This window comes from Ursus maritimus, unplaced genomic scaffold, assembly GCF_017311325.1.
Source record: "Ursus maritimus isolate PB19 unplaced genomic scaffold, ASM1731132v1 scaffold_16, whole genome shotgun sequence".
Classification (NCBI taxonomy): Eukaryota; Metazoa; Chordata; class Mammalia; order Carnivora; family Ursidae; genus Ursus; species Ursus maritimus.
The window spans coordinates 8,752,130-8,773,668 of NW_024424008.1; the positions used below are offsets into that span (position 1 = coordinate 8,752,130).

The 21,539-nt window shown below is 40.5% G+C and overlaps 1 protein-coding gene and 1 long non-coding RNA gene across 2 annotated transcripts in view; one reads left to right on the forward strand and one right to left on the reverse strand.

The window, feature by feature from the left end:
- LOC103678036 overlaps positions 1-2,504 on the reverse strand; it is an 8,929-nt gene extending 6,425 nt beyond the window's left edge. Inside the window, exons 1-2 of the long non-coding RNA XR_572590.2 lie at positions 2,348-2,504; positions 863-913 (exon numbers count right to left, since the gene is read on the reverse strand). This is a non-coding gene — a long non-coding RNA (uncharacterized LOC103678036). The remainder of the gene's footprint in view (positions 1-862; positions 914-2,347) is intronic.
- Positions 2,505-14,960: 12,456 nt separating this feature from the next.
- Positions 14,961-21,539, forward strand: part of MRPL48 (mitochondrial ribosomal protein L48) — a 53,838-nt gene continuing 47,259 nt past the window's right edge. Inside the window, exon 1 of the mRNA XM_008707323.2 lies at positions 14,961-15,118. Within this exon, the coding sequence (XP_008705545.1) occupies positions 15,098-15,118 (21 nt within the window). The 5' untranslated portion in view covers positions 14,961-15,097. The remainder of the gene's footprint in view (positions 15,119-21,539) is intronic.

A 21,539-nucleotide genomic window follows, 5' to 3' on the forward strand; every position in this document is an offset into this window, starting at 1 on the left:
AAAAAAAAAAAAAGCCAACTTTTGGAAAGGAATTTCTATTAATATACACTGGTTAAAAAAATTAAAGTGAAATTGACATTTTGACCCTTGGCTTCAGTAGGAAGTTCCTTAGGTAACTCAGCCAGGAAAGATTTAGATTTGATTTCTTTTCTTTTTTCTTTCTTTCTTTCTTCCTCCCTCCCTCCCTCCCTCCCTCCCTCTCTCTCTCTCTTTCTTTCTTTCTTTCTTTCTTTCTTTCTTTCTTTCTTTCTTCCTTCCTTCCTTCCTTCCTTCCTTCCTTCCTTCCTTTCTTAGATTTTTAAAAAAGATTTTATTTATTTATTTGAGAGAGAGAGAGAAAGAGCAAGCATGAGAGGGGTAAGGGGGCAGAGTGAGAGGGAGAAGCAGACTCCCCGCTGAGCAGGGAGCCCGATGTGGGGTTCAATCCCAGGACCCTGGGATCATGACCTGAACTAAATGCAGATGCTTAACCCACTGAGCCACCCAGGTGCCCCAGATTTAGATTTCTAAATCCTAGTTTCCTAGGCTATGAATTAAAGTGCCATTCTCTAGATGTTATGTCCTGAAGTAAGCCAGGATCCCGTTTGTTTCTTTATTGAAGACATCAATTTTCATTAGTTTGTTTGTTTAATACTGACCCCCAAATTATCCAGTCAGAGTTATCTACTATCATAATAATTTGAACTATATACAGCCTTTTCTATTTAGTCTAGGAGCAAAGTTGTTCTAAAGATTCTATTCTATTATTTTATTATTGAAGGTAAAACTCTACTCAAAGATTTTTTTTAAGTGTGTGTTTTCTTATATTTATCACTGGTTGTGAACAGAACTCAGATTTTAGTCCCAGCTGTTATTAACTTACAGTGACCTTGAGTGCTCAGGCTTTTCCCCCTGTACGCTTCAATTTCTCCATCTGTAAAATGAGATGGGCCACATGACTTTGCATTTGGCAATAGTTTCTTAAATATGACACCAAAAGCACAGACAACAAAAGAAATTATAGGTAAATTGGACTTGACTAAAATTAAAAACTTTTGTGCATCAAAGGACACTATAAAATGAGTGAACAGACAAGCCACAAAATGAGAGAAAATATTTGCTAACTATATAACCAGGAAGGGTTTAATCTCCAGAATTTATAAAGAAGTCTTACATACACTTTAATAACAATAACAAATAAATTTTTAAAAAATCAAAAAATAAAAAACTCCTACAACTCAACAGTTCAAAAACGCGCAAAAGACTTGAATGAAAATTTCTCCAGAAAAGATATAAAAATGACCAATAAGCACAAGAAAAGGTGCTCAACATCACTAGTCATAAGGTAAATGCAAGCCAAAACTACAATGAGGTAATATTTTACACCTACCAGGACAGCCATAAAAACTAAAGACAAAAAAATGAAAAGTAACAAGTGTTGGTGAAGATGTGGAGAAATTGGAACCCTCATACATCGCTGGTGGTAATATAAAATGGTCCAGGTACAGTGAAAAACAGTAAAGCAGTTCCTCAAAAGGTTACAACACAGAATTACCATATGATCCAACAATTCCACTCCTAAGTGTATACTCAAAAGAATTGAAAGCAGAGTCAAGTACTTGAATGAAGGTATTTATAGTTGCATTCATAACAGTCAAAAGGTAGAAACAACTCGTGTCCATCAACTAATGAATGAATAAACAAACGTGTAATATCCATACAATGTAGTATTACTCAACCATAATTCAGAATGGAGTGCTGATATAAGCTACAATATGCATGAACCTTGAAAACACCATGCTAAAAGAAGGTAAACAGAAAAGGACGAAAGTGCATAATTCCACTTAAGACATGTGAAATATCAAGAATAGGTGAATTGAAGACACAAAACAGAATAAAGAGTATCAGGGGCTAATAAGAGTGGGTAATGGGTAGTTATCACTTACTGAGTAGTTTCCATTTAGGGTGATGAAAAATTTTGGATATAGGTAAAAGGTTGCACAACACTGTGAATGAAATTAATGCCACTGAATTGTACACCTAAAAATGGTTAAGATGGAAAATTTTATGTTATATACCTTTTACCACAAATTAACAAAATAAAAGAGCTGGGCCTGGGACCAGGTGATCTCTAAGTAGGGTGGCTATTTAAGTTCCAGAATAGCCCACAATTATGACTGTTGTGCCAATCGTAATTATTAATAGCATCCTCTTAGGGTCTCAAAGCTATTTAGTTTGGACAGTAAGTTATATGGTCATCCTATCTCTAAGGATCTCTGATTTTCAATGGCTCTGAGATCCTAACCACGGGCATTAGGACCTTGGAAAGGTTTTGTGATGACATCACCTCTAGAAAACTAAAACCCACCGGCCTCCAGGGAACTGGAGACAGTGCAGGAAACATCGGCACTTCATACAAACGCCCAGCTCCCAAGTGGTAAATCACTCTTTCCATTGGGTTCCCATAGCGCGCGGCGGAGAAACACTGGGAGAGGCCGCAGCGGTGGTGCAAAGAACCAACGGCTCCACCCTCCTCCGCCTGCCACTCTCAGCATGGCTGCCCCCGTGGAAGCGGTGGAAGTGGGGGAGGGAGCGTCCCGCCTCTCGCAGGCCCCAGAGGGGCGGGCCCCGGAAACCAAAGAGCTTCAGCGGACCAATGGGGAGAGGCAAGGGGCGGGAAGTAGCCAGGGCGTCGGCTGGAGGGCCGTGGGGGTGACTTGGGTCTGGCAGGCTTTGAGGGCGAGTTGCAGCTGCCACGTTATTCCCGGCTCTTGCGGCAGGATTTTGCCCCGTAGGGTGCCACCGTCAGCGCTTCCGGTTTGAACTCCAGCTGGGTTGATCAGTCCTCACCCTATCCAGTGCTTGTCCCTCCCCTTCAAAGGCAGCCCTGTTCAAAGCCCAGCTGTCCCCTCCCTCTCCTTTCAAGATGACTCATCTCCACATCCCAACTCTGAGACAAATTGACGGCTCCAGGTGTGGGGCCTCACACGTTTGAACTTAAAACATTTTTTTCCTGATTATAAAAATAAAAAATAATATAAAAGATTGGGATAAAATTTTTAAAAAATGACTTATCCCACCAACCAGAATCAATCAAGATTATCGTTTGTCATTCTTCCCTTTTATTTTTTTCACTGTGTATCTATTTTAACACAATTGGGACAATGCTGCATAAAGTTATCTATTGTTTGTTACATACTAAATATTTTTCTTTATCATTTTAATTATATGCATAGCATAAACTATTCCATGGGTGAATGAATGAGCTATAATTTTCATATTTCCCCCATGGTCATTTAAACATTTGGAATTTAAGTGAATAGCCAGTTGGAGGTGGGGCAGGTGGAGGGGAGCTAGCTAAGAGCTGACTATTCCACAACTTCATCCTCCCTCTGTTAGTTACTCCACAAGAATTAGAAGATTTTAGAGCCTTCAGAGACTTTACAGTCTTAAGGTTGTACAGTCTTGAGAAACTCAGAATCATTATATCTTGGAGTGGTAAGAATGCTGAAGAAACAAATCCAAACTTTCACCAAAGGTAAAAGTATCCAGAGTTGGAAGTTCTTTTAGCCAGATTTGAATACTTTATTCACTTGGACTGAACCTTAGTTTTTGTATCTATAAAACGGAAATAACAACCACAGGAATTGATCTTTAACTGGTTACAGTCTATCTATGGCAGAATAAAGGAATCCATGGCCATTAGAGATGGAAGGGCTTTAGGAATTTATATATATATACATATATAAATTATATATATGTAATTTATACATATATTATACTATATATAGTTATACATTTATATAATTAACATATTTATTATATTGTTTATAATTATATATTTATATTTTATATATATACACACACACATATATGACAATGGATAAAAAGGAAGCTCTTCTAGATAAAGCAGAAATCAGGATTTTTGGAGGGTAGCCCCATTCACTGACACTTTTCCTTGATCTTGGAGCTTCTGTTGCATCATCCTCATTTTGTAGATTTGGGTACACGGATTTGGGTACAGATTTGAGGTGTATAAAATAGAAATGACTTGCTCTGTGTCAAATAATGGTAGTTTTTCATGATCTCTAGTATGGTGCTCTTTCCCTGAACATAAGCTGCTTCCTAAAATATAAGAGTGTGTGTAAAAGGCTGAGATTGCAGGAATAAAAGTATTAAGACCACAAAGGATAAATAGGTAACAGACATGAACAGGCAATTCACAAAGGAAATACAATTGGATAACAAAGCATGGGGGAAAGGTTCAACCATACTACAAACCAAAACAGAAAACAGAATTTATGAACTACCAAGTCTCAAAGATTTTTTTTGAGATAAAATTGATATAAAACATTAGTTTCAGGTATATAACAATGATTCAATATATGTATATATTGTGAAATGATCACCACAATAAGTTTAGTTAACATCCATCACCACACATAATTATAAATGTTTTTCCTTATGATTAAAACTTTCAAGATACACTCTCTTAGCAACTTTCAAATATACAGACAGTAATATTAACTATAGTCACCGGGTTATACATTACATCCCCAGGACTTACTTTGTAACTGGAAGTTTGTACCTTTTCATCACTTTTACCCATTTCGTCCATCCCCCTACCCACCCCTGCCTCTGGAAACCACCAATCTGTTCTCTGTATTTACGAGCTTATTTTTTAGGTTTTGTTTTTTTTTTTTAAGATTCTCTGTATAAGTGAGATCATACAGTATTTGTCTTTCTCTGTCTGACTTATTTCACTGAGCAGTTAATCTGTTACCACAAATGGCAGGATTTCCTTCTTTTTTTTATGGCTGAATATTATATTTATATAATTATATATCTCTCTCACATTTTCTTTATCCATTCACAAAGATTTTTTATATACAATTTTTTACTTACCAAATCTGGAAATTCTTCAAATATATCAATATTCAATGCTTGTGAAGAGGTGACAAAAACAGGATTTGGTGCCTCTGAAATAAAGAATGAATTTTGCTTTTCATGATAGCTACCATAGGAAAGTAATCCTAAATATGAACATTTAGTATAATCTGCAGTATAGGAAAATATGTTGAACAGAGTTATCAGTGTAGTAGGAGCAATGGGTATGTGATAAAAGTGGTTAGAATGGTAAATTGGAGATGGATCGTGAGAGCAATGAATGCCAAGGTAAGGAATGTGTTGTCAAATTAGAGGGCTGTAAGTAGTTATGGAAGGTGTTGTTTGATTTGATTTATTTTGTTTGTTAAATCATAATCCTTATGTGCTTTTGGAAATGAACTGGAATGGGGATGAGACTGAAAGTTTGTAGATTAGAAAGCCAGCACAGTAGTTCAGGTAGAAGACTGTGAAAGTAGAGGTAAAAAGGATAAGGCATTCAAATAAAGACATAGAGGAGAGGGGCGCCTGGGTGGCTCAGTCTGTTAAGTGTCAGGTCATGATCCCTGTATCCTGGGATGGAACCCCCCTGCTCAGCAGGGAGTTTGCTTGTCCCTCTGCCTGCCCACCTGCCCCCCACTCATGTGCACGCGCTTGCTCTCGTGCTCTCAAATAAATAAAGTCTTAAAAAGAAAAAAAAGACATAGAGAAGATAGTTGGGGAAGATGAAAGTTAGAAATTCCTATCCCAGTAGGTCAAGGAGGTAGTACTCTCTTCTGAAGAATTTATTTCAAAATTTGCCTCCACATCACGATCCCCCCCCAACATCATGATCTTGTAAAATCTGCACCTGTGTCTCCTAATCCCAAGATGTCAAGCAGGAGATTTACACTAGAGGCTCTGAGTAGTTTACTAGAGTGAAATAATGTTTTTTCTGTTGTTGGTTTTTTTTTTCCCAGTATACATTCGGTATCTGGGGCTCAGATAGCAGCAACACAAAAGATTCTTCCTACACCCTAAGAAAAGTTTTTCTAATGGCAAGTAATAGTGCCAGCTATAGAAGGAAGGGGAGGAGGATAGCCTCCCAGTGTCCAAGTATCCTCCCTGTGCTGGAGGAGCTTTGTGCGGCAGGTGCTTTCCCAGTATCCCTGTGCTAGACGCTGGGTTGAACCAACCTGAACACAGGTTCTGGGCTTCTGGAAAGACTGACTGAGTTGCATACCTAGCTGCCTGGTAGGTGGTTCTTTGTAACCTCCCTTCTTACAGCTTCTGTGATCTCACTAACCACTTGAGCTTCCCTCTTGCAGCCTCTTTCATCATCCATTCGCCCTTTCTCCAGGGTTAGGCAAGCCCTGCTCTCTGGGCCCAACCCTGCACAAGCAGAGAACTCCTTGTAAAGTATAGGCTGGGGCGTCAGCATCATTCCTTTCTGGCTTTTCTTTGGTAGCCTGCTCTTTCACCTTTGGCCCTTTATCTTTTTTTTTTCCTTGTAAGTATGATTTTCTTTGTACCAAAACCATACCAAAAAATAGAAGCAGAAAAGTTCTACTGAAGCTAAAATAGTTCTCAATTGAAGGCAGCTTACTGCGTATATTTTTACTTTAGTCATAAACTAGAACTATTTGGCACCTTTGGGAAACTTTTTATGACAGGGGACCATAGAATTATTACTTTAAAGGAAGTTTAATCTGAGATCAAACATGTTCTTCAAAAGGGCCTCCCTTTATTCTCTCTTCTTCCCTAAGGCTTTCTCTGATGTGGTTGTGCTGTGGACTGGATCAGGTTTTTTTTTTTTTTTAAAGCTTTTATAGAAGGTTGACTTGTAAAAATAAAGCCAGAAAGGCAAAGTTCCTCCAGGCTTTTTTGATGGTGCAAGATCTTGGAGAAATCTAAACTCCATAATTACCTCTAAGAACGTTTAAATATTCTTTCATTCATTACTTCATCCAATATTTATTGTAGCCTCATTATGTTCTATGACCTGTGCCAAATTATTGGGATACAAAGAAAAATGAAGAATACTCCTTCAAGAATACGTCGCTCAGGACTAAGTATAAGATGAAGTTGGGGCACCTGGCTGGCTCAGTTGGTAGAACATTGTGACTCTTGATCTCAGGGTTGTGAGTTCCAGCCCCACATTGGGTGTAGAAACTACTTAAAAATAAAAAAAAATCTTGGGGTGCCTGGGTAGCTCAGTCGGTTAAGTGTCTGCCTTCGGCTCAGGTCATGATGGGATGAGTCCCACATTAGACTCTGGGCTCCGTGGGGAGCCTGCTTCTCCCTCTCCCTCTGCCTGCTGCTCTGCCTGCTTGTGCTCTCTCTCTGTCAAATAAATAAGTCTTTAAAAAAATAAAAAAACTTTTAAACCTTAAAAAAAAAAGATGAATAATATTGAGAAACATCTGTCTGGAGGGGGAGGGGAAATTTACAAGGTGAAAAACGTTGGTGTTTCATTGTATTTAGCTTCCATTCTTATCTGGGAAAAGACTGACTTCATTGTTAGTTTCTCAGGAAAGTTGCTTATGGCCCAAATTCATGTGTACTGTGTAAATGCCAGTTCACCGACTGTTGGTTTGAGACTTAGGGTTGGCAGTAGGAGGATCTCAGAATTTCTAATTTGCATTTGGTGTTGTTGACCATCAGAAGGAACGTTCAGGGGGTGCCTGGGTGGCTCAGTCGTTAAGGGTCTGCCTTCAGCTCAGGGCGTGATTCCAGATCCCTGGGATCGAGCCCCACATCAGACTCCTCCACTGGGAGCCTGCTTCTTCCTCTCCCACTCCCCCTGCCTGTGTTCCCTCACGCTGGCTGTCTCTCTCTCTCTCTGTCAAATAAATAAATAAAATCCTAAAAAAAAAAAAAAAAAAAAAAAAAAAAGAAGGAACATCCAGAGCTAGAAAGATACATTACTCTGTTTTTTGCCATGTACAAATTGTTTAAGCTTAGGCAAGCCACCTATCTTCTTCCCTTTGGTTTTTTTATCTACAAAGTGAGAAAACTTACCTATGGTAACTTTGCTAAAATTGGGTAATGTTCGGGACGCCTGGGTGGCTCCGTCATTAAGCGTCTGCCTTCGGCTCAGGGTGTGATCCCAGAGTCCTGGGATGGAGCCCCACATCGGGCTCCCTGCTCCACTGGGAAGCCTGCTTCTTCCTCTCCCACTCCCCCTGCTTGTGTTTCCTCTCTTGCTGGCTGTCTCTCTCTTTGTCAAATAAATAAATAAAATCTTTTAAAAAAAATTGCGTAATGTTCATGTAAGTTGTTTGAAAGGCACAAAACAACAAAACACAATAGTATCTGTGGTCAGTCTTTGAAGTGAAAAAAAATCACTCCTTTAAAAATGCTCACAATCCAGTGGGCAAGATACACAAGTGAGCAAATAGTTATAACACACTGTGTTGAGGGCATGCAAAGGGGGCTGTGTAAGCACAGTGGGGGGACCACAGGGACCACACCATTTCTGTGAAGTGGATGCAAGAGGCTAAATAAAAAAGGTAACACTTGACTTGTATCTTGAAAGAAGAGCTGGGATTTGCCAGGCGAGTAAGGAAAGAAAGGTCATTTCAGCAGAAAGAATTGAGGTACAAAGGCAGGGAGATATGAAGATATGATAGAGTATGTCAGGATTAAAGAATTATAGAAATTTGTTTTGACTGGGACTAATATTTCTGTTGAAAAGAGTGGGAAATGAAGCTGGATAGGTAGGTAGGAGTAGGGAGTAAAGATCCTAGTATGGGTTTGTTTTTGTTTTGTTTTTTTTTTAAGATTTTTCTCATTGTTAGTCTTTTTTTTTTTAATCTTATTTATTTATTTTAAGTAATCTCAGCACCCAACGTGGGGCTTAAGCCCACGACCCTGAGATCAAGAGTTGCATGCTCCTTTGACTGAGCCAGCCAGGCGCCCCTCAGTAGGTCTTATTCAAGAGTTTGGACTTGATCCTGTAGGGAGCCACTTATCCATGAATGGCTATTTAAGATACAATTTAAATAAAAATTAAATTAAAATCCAGTTCGTACGTTGTGCTAGTCACATTTCAAGTTCAAGTGCTCAAACGCCACATGTGGTTAGTAGCTACCATATTGCACAGAGCAGATATCGAACATTTACAAATTTGTAGAAAGTTTTGTTGGACACCACTGCAATAGTCAGGGTGCGGGGAGCATTAAATGTTCTTGGGCAGGGAAGTGACATGGTTATATGTGTATTTAGAAACATTACTCTCATGGCAACATTAAGAATGTTTTGGAGGAGAGGGAGAGAGGGATTTGTCAACCATTGTCAAAGTGAAGTGATCACAATTTACTATTGAGTTCTCTCTTCCTTAGCCCTACTATCTTAGCTGCCTCTCTTCTAATATCCACTCATCATCACGGCAAAACTGAAGAACGTAAATACAAAGGATTTGCTTCAGGCACCGTTTACAGATGGCATTCAAATGTTCTACCCCTTTTCTTCTATTTCTTCCACTGGGGAGGTCAGGAGGGTTGGTGAGCCTCAATCTATTTCCCACTCTAGGATGATGGCCCAAGGGGCTTCCAGGAAGATAAAGAGAGGGGCAGCAGCAGGTCACATGCCTGGGGGAATGGGAAACTGGCCTATGTACCTATTTATAGGACCTGTCTCAGATTATAACTCAAAATGTTCTTTACTATACATGTCTAATCAATCCTAACCATTTAACCAAATCCTGCCCATTCTACCTCCTTAACATTGATTCTTCAGCTCTGGTAGGCCCTTAACTTGGGCCCTCCTCTTTCTCACTTAAATGGCTCCCCTGGTCTTCTGGCAGACTCCCTGGCTCCATTCTCTCCTCCACTATTCTACTCCTTACTGATTCTTGACTGGCCAAAGCCTCCCCAACCCTATGGCCTGGAATTTAACACTTTGACTCTATTCTGCCTCTCTAGTCTCTTTTCTCACCACTTTTTTTCCCTCTATATATACATTTCAGTCAAACTTGAAGTTCCTCAAACATTCAAAATCACACAGCGAGTAAATGATGGAAGCAGGGCTGGATCCGAGCCCATATTCTATACGCATTCTCCCATCCTTATGTGTCTACTATGCCACTAGTGGATGTGCAGACAAGAATGCCATCACAGAGGTAGGAGACAAAAGGGAAAGAAGAATAGGAAGTTTTCAATTCAGTTCACCAGATGCGTATTACCACGGGCCAGGCTCTGGAGTAGATGTTGGAGATACAAAGATGAATAAGGTACATCCTTTCTCTTGGGCAGCTCATATAGAAAGATAAAGCAAGAAAGCAGGAGCCTTGGTACCTGGAAAGTGCCCTGTATTGAGCTGTCTTGATTTCTCCATGGGAGGCTTAATTTTTAAAGGCTGGAGACAAAATAAGCCAGAGAAAGTATAGAATAATGGATATGCAAGGATTGCTGGCCACATCTGAAAAAAGTGTCTTTCTGGGAAGTTCAGTAAGCTCATATTCCCTTGTAACACATGACATCATCAGCAGAGCTTGGCAACAATAATATCCATTCTGAAACATTAAAGGATATTGCTATGGTGTTTTTACATCCATGTATGCTGATTTCACCTCTCTTCTGGGTCCTAGATTCCTGACCTTTGAAAGTATTCTGGTTGTCTTGAGAATCCCTGTGCTTTGTAACAGAATTAATTGTCCTTTTCTTCCTTCTTATTCCTCTTCCCCTCAGCTTTCTCCATCTTCAGAGTATATGAACAACACAAAGATGGGTTTGTATCAGGTTGCATTTACCCGGACTAGACAAGGAAAGAAACTCTCTGGCCTAGCCAGTCTGCCCTTTGGGAAACCTACAGTTGCAGTCCCGTGTAACAGAAGGAACACAGGCACTGAAATCAGACAGGTCATCACTTACAGAGTTACTTATGTTAACTAGGTAACTTCTTCGTGCCTCTGTTCCTCACCTATGAAATGAATGAGTGATTCTCAGCTTCACACAGTTATTGGGAGGGTTGAATGAACCTATATACCTGAAAAGACCTGACCCGACACAAACTAGGAACTCGACAGATTTTTTTTTCTATTTAAAAATTCACTTCTAAAATCTCAACAGCTCTTAGATACCCACGCAGGCAAAAACAAGTCACTGTGGTGGAGGAGGTACGACTTGTCTGCTATTTGTCCAGGCAGAAGTAATTGCCATCTCTTTGTTGTCCCAATACTTTGCACACAATTCTGCTATTTCATTTACTAATACTATGTATTAATTATTTATTAGTATCTCTTTCACATATTTTATTGTGAGTTCCTCAAGGACTGAGATCCTATCTGATTAATTTATTTCAGTGGCTAGCACAGGACATGGAGATCTGTCTTCTAACCTTGATATAAAAGCTGATCGAGGGGCACCCGGCTGGCTCAATCGATAGAGCATGCGACTCTTGATCTTGGGGTTGTGAGTTTGAGCCCCACGTTGGGTGTAGAGGTTACTAAAAGAAATAAGTAAACTTAAAAAAAAAAAAAGCTGATTGACTCTAAGTGAGCCTTTCTGACATTCAACTGCCTCATAATAATTGATAATAACTACTTTCTATTGACCCACCAGTATGTGCAATGCATTATGCTCAGAGCATCACTTAATGTGAATTTGTCTGTTTAGATGATCTCTTAACAACTCTGCCCCAAAAGGGTTAAGGGCTACCTTTGGGGGACATAGATTTACCTACATAGTCCTTTGTAGCTCCTTGGAATTTCGTCATGGGAAAAATTGATAAAACAATAGGATAAGGGATTTTTAAAAAAATGATTGATTGATTGATTGATGTATGGGAGAGTGAGAGCATGGGGAGGGGAGAGAGAGAGAGAGGGACAGAAGGGGAGAATCTCCAGCAGACCCCCCACTGAGCAAGGAGCCTGATGTGTGCTGATCCTACAACCCCAAGATCATGACCTGAGCTGAAATCAAGAGTCAGACGCTCAACTTACTGAGCCACCCAGGTGCCCCAATAGGATGAGGGATCTTGACAGGGTTTCTGACAACAAAGCAAACTCCCTATCACTGAAGCCCCATTTATATTTACCAGGTTTTACATCTTTGCCTTGCTAAGAACAACAATAACATCAAAATAGTAGCAGCAATAATAATAACAGCAACAATAACAATAACTGCATATTTGTTATTTCATTTGATGTTGACTTTATGTGACCAGGTACTCCCTTCATACACAGAGTTTATGTGTATATCTCTGTAATTATAATTCATTATTGCTTTATAAGTGTTTATGACTTGGCTTCCCTACTGATCTCTATCAGCCATTTAAAAATTCTATATATTTAAGGTGTACAATATGATGATTTGATATACATATACATAGTGAAATGATTAATTATGGTTAAGCTAGTTAACATATCATGTCCTCATATAGTTATCTTTTGTGATGAGAGCACCTAAATTTACTCTCTTAGCATATTTCCAATATTCAATACAGTATTATTAGCTGTAGTCATCATGCTGTACAATAGATCTCCAAGCTTAATTTATCCTGCATAACTGGAACTTTTTACCCTTTGACCAACACTTCCCCATTCTGCTCCCAACTCCCACTCAAATGCCTGGTAACCACCAATCTATACGCTGCTTCTATGAGTCCAACTATTTTATTTTATTTAAAAAATTAAAAATTTTTTAAAGATTTTATTTATTTATTTGACAGAAAGAGAGAGCGCAAGCAGGGGGAGCAGCAGGCAGAGGGAGAAGCAGCCTCCTTGCTGAGCAAGGAGCCCGATGCGGAACTTGATCCCAGAACCCTGAGACCATGACCTGAACTGAAGGTAGATACTTAATGGACCGAGCCACCCAGGTACTCCTAAGTCCAGCCACTTTAAATTTCATGTATAAGTGAGGTGTCTGGGTGGCTCAGTTGGTTAAGCGTCTGATTTTGGCTCAGGTCATGATCTCAGGGTTGTGAGATGGAGCCCCTCGTGGAGCCTGCTTAAAATTATCTCTCTCCCTCTCCCTCTGCCCTTCCCCCCCAACTCATGCCCTCATTCTTTCTCTTTCTCTCTCTCTCTCTATAATATCTATTTCTCTGTGCCTGTCTTATTTCATTTCGCATAATGTCCTCCAGTTTCATCTATGGTGTCACAAATGACAGGATTTCCTTGTTTTTAAAGGCTGGTATAGGGGCGCCTGGGTGGCTCAGTTGGTTAAGCGTCTACCTTCGGCTCTGGTCGTGATCTTCCCTGGATCGAGCACCGAGATGGGCTCCCTGCTCAGCGGGAAGCCTGCTTCTCCCTCTCCCTCTGCCTGCTGCGCTCCCCCAACCCTATCAAAAAAAAAAAAAAAAAAAAACTTCAAAAAAAATAAAGGCTGGTATAATATTCTATTATACATTTACTAATTATGCTGTTTTCCATTGCAGTGATACCAATTTATATTCCCACCAACAGTGTTCAAGGGTTCCCTTTTCTCCGCATCCTTGCCAAAACTTAGCTTTTGTCTTTTTGATAATAGCCATTCTAACAGGTGTGAGGTGATATCTCATTGTGGTTTTGTTTTCCATTTCCCTGATGACTAGTAATATTGAGCATCTTTTTATACATTGCTGGCCATTTGTGTGTCTTCTTTTGAGAAATGACTATTCAGGTACTTTGCCCATTTTAAAAAGCTACTGACTTATAATTGACATACCATGATATACTAGTTTCAGGTGTACAACATATTGATTTGGCACTTCTATACATTACTCAGTGCTCATTATGGTAAGTGTAATCACCATCGGTCACCACACAAGGTTATCACAATATTACTATGTTCCCTATGCTGTACATTTCATCTCTGATCCTTATTTTATTTATTTTTTAAAGATTTTATTCTTCAGAGGGAAAGAGAGAGGTGGCAGGCAGAGGGAGAAGCAGGCTCCCTGCTGAGCAAGGAACCAGATACAGGACTAGGTCCCAGGACCCTGGGATCATGACCTGAGTGGAAGGCAGACACCTAACCGACTGAGCCACCCAGGTGTCCTTCTGTGACTTATTTTATAACTTAAATTTTTACCTCTTAATTCCCTTCACCTATTTTGCCCATCCCCACCCACCTCCCCTCTGGACCACCAATTTGTTCTCCGTATTTAAGAGTCTGTTTTGTTTTTTAGATTCCACATATAAGTGAAATCATATGGTATTTGTGTTTCTCTTTCTGACTAATTTCACTTAGCATAATATCCTCTAGGTCCATCCACATCGTGGCAAATGCCTTTGCCCATTTTAAAATCGAGTTACTTGTTTTCTTGCTACCGAGTTGAATTCCTTATATACTTTGGATATTAACCCCTTAACAGATGTATGGTTTGCAACTGTTTTCTCCCTTTCTGTAGGTTGTCTCTTCTGTGGATTGTTTCCTTTTCTGCACAAAACCTTTTTAGTTTGATGAAATTCTCTATGAGTTGCTTAAGGGCAGGGACATGTATTATTCATCTCTGTATTCCCAAGATTCAATCAAAGGACTGGTACAAAGTCATGCTAAGTAAATGGTTAATGTGTGTAAAGTAAGTAAATGAATGTGCAGTGACATTATTATCTCATGTGAGAAGGGGTGTGTCAGAAGGAAAACACTTTGCGTAAACTAGACTGAGTTTGAAACTCAGCTTTGGTTGGCCCCAGACCAGTCTCTTAACCTCTCCGAATATCTTTATATGTAAAATCAAGTGATCATATTTCACTAACAGACTTGTGAGGAAGAAATTAAGTGATGCTCTGAGCATAATGCATTGCCCATAATGGTCAGTCAATAGAAAGTAGTTATTATCAATTATCATGAGGCAATTGAATGTCAGAAAAGCTCACTTAGGGCCAATCCGCTTTTAAATCAAGGTTAGAAGTCAGATCTCCATGTCCTGTGTTAGCCACTGGAATGAATTAATCAGGATCTCAGTCTTTAAGCAACTCACAATCAAATACGTGAAAGAGACAGTAGCAAATAATACACAGTATGGTGGATGACAAAGCAGAATCGTGTGCAAAGCACTGGGACAACACAGAGGTGGCAATTAATTCTGCCTGGAAGAACTGCAGTGAAGGTGACATTTAACCTGTAGCGAGGGCGGAGTCTGGAGAGTTTTCGAGCTACTGGGTCTCAGAAGCTACCGGAACCAAGGTGCTGCGGGGACTGAGTGAGTCTCGGTCGCATATTGTTACTGGACACGTCGAGGCGTTCCGTCAGTGTTTTCAGACGCCCGGGGATCGCTGCAGCTTGGGCGGGTCTTCAGCTTACGCAGTTACCGGCCACAGCCGCAAAGGATGAACGGAGCTCTGGGAAAGGTAACGTAGGTTTCACGCACGCTGGGCGCGGCGGAGGTGGTGGGGAGAGTAGAGCTGGGAGGTGGCGGCCGGGCCATCACCGCCTCTGCAGACATCCGGGTATGAGACACCGGCGAGAACAAGGTTCTCCCGGCAGCACACGCGGCGCCTTGTAGTCAAAGGGTTGTGTTCCCTCCACTCCTTTCCCGGCGCGCTCGGAGGCGCTTACCCGTGGGCCACGCCCCCTCTACCGGCCAGCCACCCTTGCCGCCCATTGGTCCGGAAAGAGAGGAGCCCCACAGTGGGAATTTCGGAACCAGGATCAGTTCCGATAATCTGTGTGACCTTGAGCAGGTCATTTTATTTTTGCACTTCCATAGTGTTTCTAAGTATACCGTTTGACTTGGTGACCTGACTGCGATGTGAGGCTACGTAGCGATAGGAAAAGGGTAATAAACTAAATTTTTACTTATAAAACCTTATTTGAATGACTACAGTAAAACCGTCTGAATCACGATAAATGCATTCCTTAGTCTTCCCTTGCCCTCTTAACAGGTTTCAATTGTGTTCTTTTAGTTGTATAATGCTGCTTAGAATGATGACTTTTAGCAATTTACGTTAAAATTTTATTTTAGGCATTATTGAGAAATTTTATGTCCATTTTATGAGCATGATCTTTGCTGCTCATGGATCCACTAGTAGTTATCTTGGGGTGGTCCTTGAATGTCTTTAGGCTTGTTTCCTTAATGGCTTAAGCCTTACTTCTTTATGAAATAACTCACTGATATTCACCTTAGGCTAATTGTGAGAATTTGGCCAGATCTGGTGAAAGGATAATAGAAAAAAATCAGAAAGTTTCAAAAGTCCACTGTTAAAGATGGTCAGACTGGTGACTCCATGCTCCTGCTCTATTTGCTTTGATTCTGAGGACTGCTGAAAGGGAGGCATAAGTTTTCAAGGAATACTGTTTCCTACCATTCTGTACTACAGGAGAGCCCATGTAAACCTGTCATTAGGGCATCACCTAAATATAAAAGGGCAGATAGGGCATCTCCAAGTCTGATGCCCCTGCTACCTTCCAGATGCCTTTGTTACAGATTTTATTCTTCCACTTTGCCCTACTGCTTTGGCCAGAGCCTCACTTGGAGTGCCCTCACCCTTCTCACCACCTATCCAAAGGCTCCATCCTTTAACACCCCGCTCAGTTCTCATCTTTTCCGTAAAAGACTACTCTGGCTAAAATGACTGTTTATTTTCTGACCTAGCTGGTATTATCTCTTGGCATCTAATCATATGTAGTCTTGTGACCCTCTTTGTCTCGGCCTGTCTGGAAGTGTTAATACTTAACATTTATAAGAAAAACCCAGGGGATTTGCATCAGGTCTGGGTTCTATATCTTGCTATGTATATGACTTTATGTGGGTTATTTGACCTCTCTGTGCTTCAATTTCTTACCTGTAAGATGCAGATAATAATGCCCACCATACAGAATCGTTGTAAAGATTATAGAAGATGATGTAAATCAGAGTACTTGTAAGGTGTGAAGGACTATATATGCAGGGATATTGGTAGTATTCTACAGTTTATATACTGCTTTCATTTTCAGAATTTATTTGATTTTCACAGTCACAACAAATGAGGAAATGGAAGCCACTGGCACAGTGCCTGGTATATAATAGGTTCTCAGATGTCCTACTGAATGCCTGGATTAATGAACGCTTTTTTTAATAGGTCAACAGCCATTTAAATGAGCCATAGAGCTGAGACTGGAGCCCATTGTTTCTACCTCTCCCAAGACCCCACTGCCTTTCCTTTTTTGAGTATTTCACATCTCCCTAATTTGGTAATCTTGGTTTTCCTCATCTGTGAAATGAAGAATGAAAACCTTCCTTGTTGACCTTCCAAGTTGCCAATCCTTCCTTTCCCTGTACAGCCCATTACACTGATCTCACATTGCAGTGTAATAAATAATTTCCACATGGACTGTCTTCTCTATAAAGATTTGAGGGTAGGCAACTATATTTTCTTTATGTGCATATGTACCCAGCCTGCAATGTACTTGGCCTAAAGTAGGTACCTGATAAATATTGAGTGAATAAGTGACTGAACAAAAGTTGACATTACATGTAAGTACATACTGGAGCTGGGACTAGAACTTCAAACTCTTAGCTCAGTACTCTTTCCTTGGGAGCCCAAGAAGTTTTTACTTACAGTCCTCTCACATTTCAGATGAGTGAAAAGCCCAGCTTTACTGGAATAAAACTGGGTGGAATCACATACTTCTTTGGCTCAGTGGAAGTAGTAAGTAGAAGCAGTGTTAAGACCATAACGCTGATATTCATCACACGCCAGAAAACATACCGATCAATCACGATGGCAGGATGATGTCTATGGAAGTCAGAATGCACCAGGGAATGAGTAATGACTCACCTGCTGAGTTACTTTACGCAGAAAATAGATGGTCCTGGAGTATCCAGCTTAGGTCTGGATGTCACTCACCCTGAGATTACTGTTCTTCCCTCGGGGATTACCATACCTCTGAACTACAGGATATAGTTAAGGGGAGGGGAGCTCAACTGTGGTTTAGAAATACAATTTAATCTGCAATAAAATCAGATATGAAAAGACTTTGTAATTGTGTGTGCAATATACTTAACCTAATATTGGCCAGCATAAAAGGCAGGGAAGGCAACAAGGAGCCCCAGGAGATAGGCGCTCCAGCCACTAGCCTTCATACCTTGGCCAGTACTTCCCCTCTCTGGAGTTAGAGCAGATCACAAAAGGTATGCCAGAAGAAGCAACCTTGGACACTGATCTCAGAAAGATGTTTTCAAGTGAAAACATTGAAAGCTAACACAGAGCAGAGTTCATATGAACAAATAGCGGTGAGGACTGAAGCAAATGACAGACCAACAGACATGGATTAGGAAGATGTAAGATGCGAAATAGGACACAAATTTGAGGGTGCCTAAAAGGGCAGAGAGTCCAAAAGCCTAGGAAAATGTCCAAGAACTTGGCTAGTTCCTGGATACTGTTAGATGTAGGTTCTGCAGGACAGGGATAGTTTACTATTTTGCTCATGGTTTTATCTTCGCCTGTCACACAAGGATATATATTGTGTAATAAATGTGGAGCTGAATGATCACCACCATTATCATCACTGCCACCAATTTGATCATTAATGATGTGCCTTGCACTTGCTAAGTCCTTTTCATATATTAACTAATATAATTGTATCAACAACTCTATGAGGTAAATATTTTTATAACCTCTTTAAAGATAAGGGGGGCCACCTGGCTGGCTCAGTTGGTTGAGTGTCCGACTCTTGGTTTTGGCTCTGGTCATGATCTCGGGGTTGTGGGATTGAGCCCCACGTCAGGCTCTACACTTGGCGTGGGAGTCAGCTTGGGATTCTCTCCCTCTCTCTCTGCCCCCACCCAGAGTAAATGAATAAATCTTAAAAAAAAAAAAAAAGAGAGATAAGGAAGTGAGGTTTGGTGGGATAATTCAATCAGCAGATACTTACTGACTACCCACAGTGTGCCAGAGAGTATGGTAGATGTTGGGATGTAGCAGTTTCCTGTCTTTATGGAGCTTGTATTTTTAGCCAAAGAGATAGGCTAATTAAATATATAACTACTTAACTGATTGCGATGAATGCTACAAAAGAAATATTCTGAGTGCTTTGTGAGTGTATAACAGCAGGATCCAAGTAAGTCTGAGCAGTAAGGAAAGTTTTCTTTCTTTCTTTTCTTTTTTTTTTTTTAAAGGTTTTATTTATTTATTTGACAGAGAGAGAGACAGCTAGCGAGAGAGGGAACACGAGCAGGGGGAATGGGAGAGGAAGAAGCAGGCTCCCAGCAGAAGAGCCCCAAGTGGGGCTCGATCCCAGAACCCTGGGATCACGCCCTGAGCTGAAGGCAGACCCTTAATGACTGAGCCACCCAGGTGCCCCAGTAAGGAAAGTTTTCTTGAGGATGTTACACAAATGACTAAGACTTAAAGAATGATAGAATTTAAACAGAGAAAGTATGTGCAAAGGCCCTGAAATGAGAACATATTTGAAGTTCCAGAGGTTCCAGAAGAAATTGGGAGGGAGACGAAGTCGTGGGGCTTGGATCAAGGGAGAGTGTGCAGAGAAATACGGGGATGAGACTTGGGGAGATGGTAGGTTACTGGACTTAACATTTTAGGTAACCACAGATATTTTGAAACAATTTAGCCCTGGAGGAAGGTAGGATATAGGGCTTAACAAAGCTCAGCTGTTGTCCAGAAATGTAATCCAGGAGTTATGCTAGAAGGCCAGATATTTCTTTCTTTTCTTTCTTTTTTAAAAAATTGAGATATAATTTGCATACCATATTTACCCTTTGAAGATGGACAGTTTGGTGGGTTTTGGTATATTCACAAAGTTGTGCAGCTATCCTCACTATCTAATTCCAGAACATTTTCTTTACTCCAAAAAGAAACCCTGTACCCATAAGCAGTCATTCCTCATTCACCCCTCTGCCCATCCCCACGTAACCATTAATCTGCTTTTTGTCTGTATGGATCTGTTTGTTCTGCATTTCATGTATGTAAATTAAATGATACGTTTGTGAGGGCAGGTATTTCTTAAGTGACTTGCCAAAGATCATACAACTATTAAAATGGAAGTTTTGACATCCAAACCCAGGTTTGTATGAGTCTGTAACCTGTGCTCCTAAGTGCCATAAAGACTCAGTCCCAAGACACGCTTTGACAGTCAACATATTAGACATATTGAGAAGAGATTTGGCCAAAGGGAAAACTATTAACAAAAGCAGTTTTGAAAGAACTTAGGAAAAGGTCAGCTAGAACACCACTGGCCAACTGTGTGCTTAGGCATATTAATTCACCTTTCCGAGCTTTGGTTTCCTCACAGTAAAATGGGGGTAGAAAAACCTACCTCAGGATGGTTGTGAGGATTAAAGGAAATGATGTTTGGCAGATAGCGGGTACTCAACAAATGATAGGATTATTGATGCTATTATTATTAGCATATGAATTTCACTAATTGGTATTACTCTTTTGAGAGGTAGTGTGCTAGAATGGAAGACATGGGCTTTGGGTTCAGTCAGCCTTGGGTTTGAATTTTTGACACCTCTTATCAAACCTATAACTTTGGGCAGTTTTCCTAAGCCTCTGTTTTTTCCTCTATAAAGTAGAGGCAATTATCTCAATTATGCCTCTATCAGAGGACTGGTGTAAAGATGAACTGAAATAGTATGTGTAAAGTGATTAGCACAAAGGATGCCCTCAATCAGTGATAGTAACTGCTATTTTAAATATTTGTTAACACACAAATGTACTCAATACTTACAAAACAGCTTTCAGTTGCCTGCCTCATGGGCCCCTGACTCACTACTGTCTCCACTCACCTGGGGCTCAGGTGTGTGAAGCTAGTCATACAGTAGAGATTTGGCCCCATGACTTCAGTCTTTGGTAGCTGTGCAGTCCCCCTGTTCTTGACTCCCGAGCTCATGGCACAAGTATTTTTGTAACCCACTGCAGCAGCTGTGTCCCCATTCATCCATTCATTCATTCACTAGCATCCCCGCCCTCCTCTTCTATTTGCTGCAGAGCTGTAGCTGCTCTTCATTTGCTGACTGGGAGGAGCGGGTATTTGTGGATATAGTCCCGAAATAGATTACTTTTGTTCTGATAAATAATGCCAAGCATTGCAGGGGAGAGGAAGCACATTTCCCAGAGCTGAAAGGGAGAGTTCGCACCACAATTTGAATGTCTTCCAGAAAGTTGTCAACCATTAAGCATGCTTTTAGATAATTAAATCCTTTGCTTTTGTAGAGACTCAGAAATCTGAGTGATTAAAGTGAGGAAAAAAATTAGTGTCATCTAGATCTTTCTTCCTATTCAGTTCTTCTTCTTTATGAAGTGACCCACTTAAGAATATATTCTGGGGGTGCCTGGATGGCAGAGTTGGTTTTGGCTCAGACCCTCTCCCTCTGCCCTGCCCCCCACTCACATGCACACTCTATCTCAGATAAATAAATAAATCTTTTTTAAAAAATCGGGGCAAGGGAAGGGAACAGTTTGAGCAAATTTAGGAAAAGTCTCCCAGAGAATGTGAGGTCATGAAGATTGGAAAGGATATGAATAGATGGAAGGAAGGGCAACCTGCATAGATGATCCTAAAAACTGCAATTAAATCAAATACTAAAAGACATTATAATTATGTATGCGATATGCTTAACCTATGCCAGCATAAAAGGCAGTGAAGGCAACAAGGAGCCCCGGGAGACGGGATTCTAGCCACTGGCTCTCATACCTTGGCCAGTACTTCCCTTCTCTGGAGTTAGAGGGATGAGTCTAAGGTTCTTCCAGGATCAAGATCTATCAAACATGACAAAGAGAATAGAGATGAGTGAACGGAGTGTGTATATATATATATATATATATATAT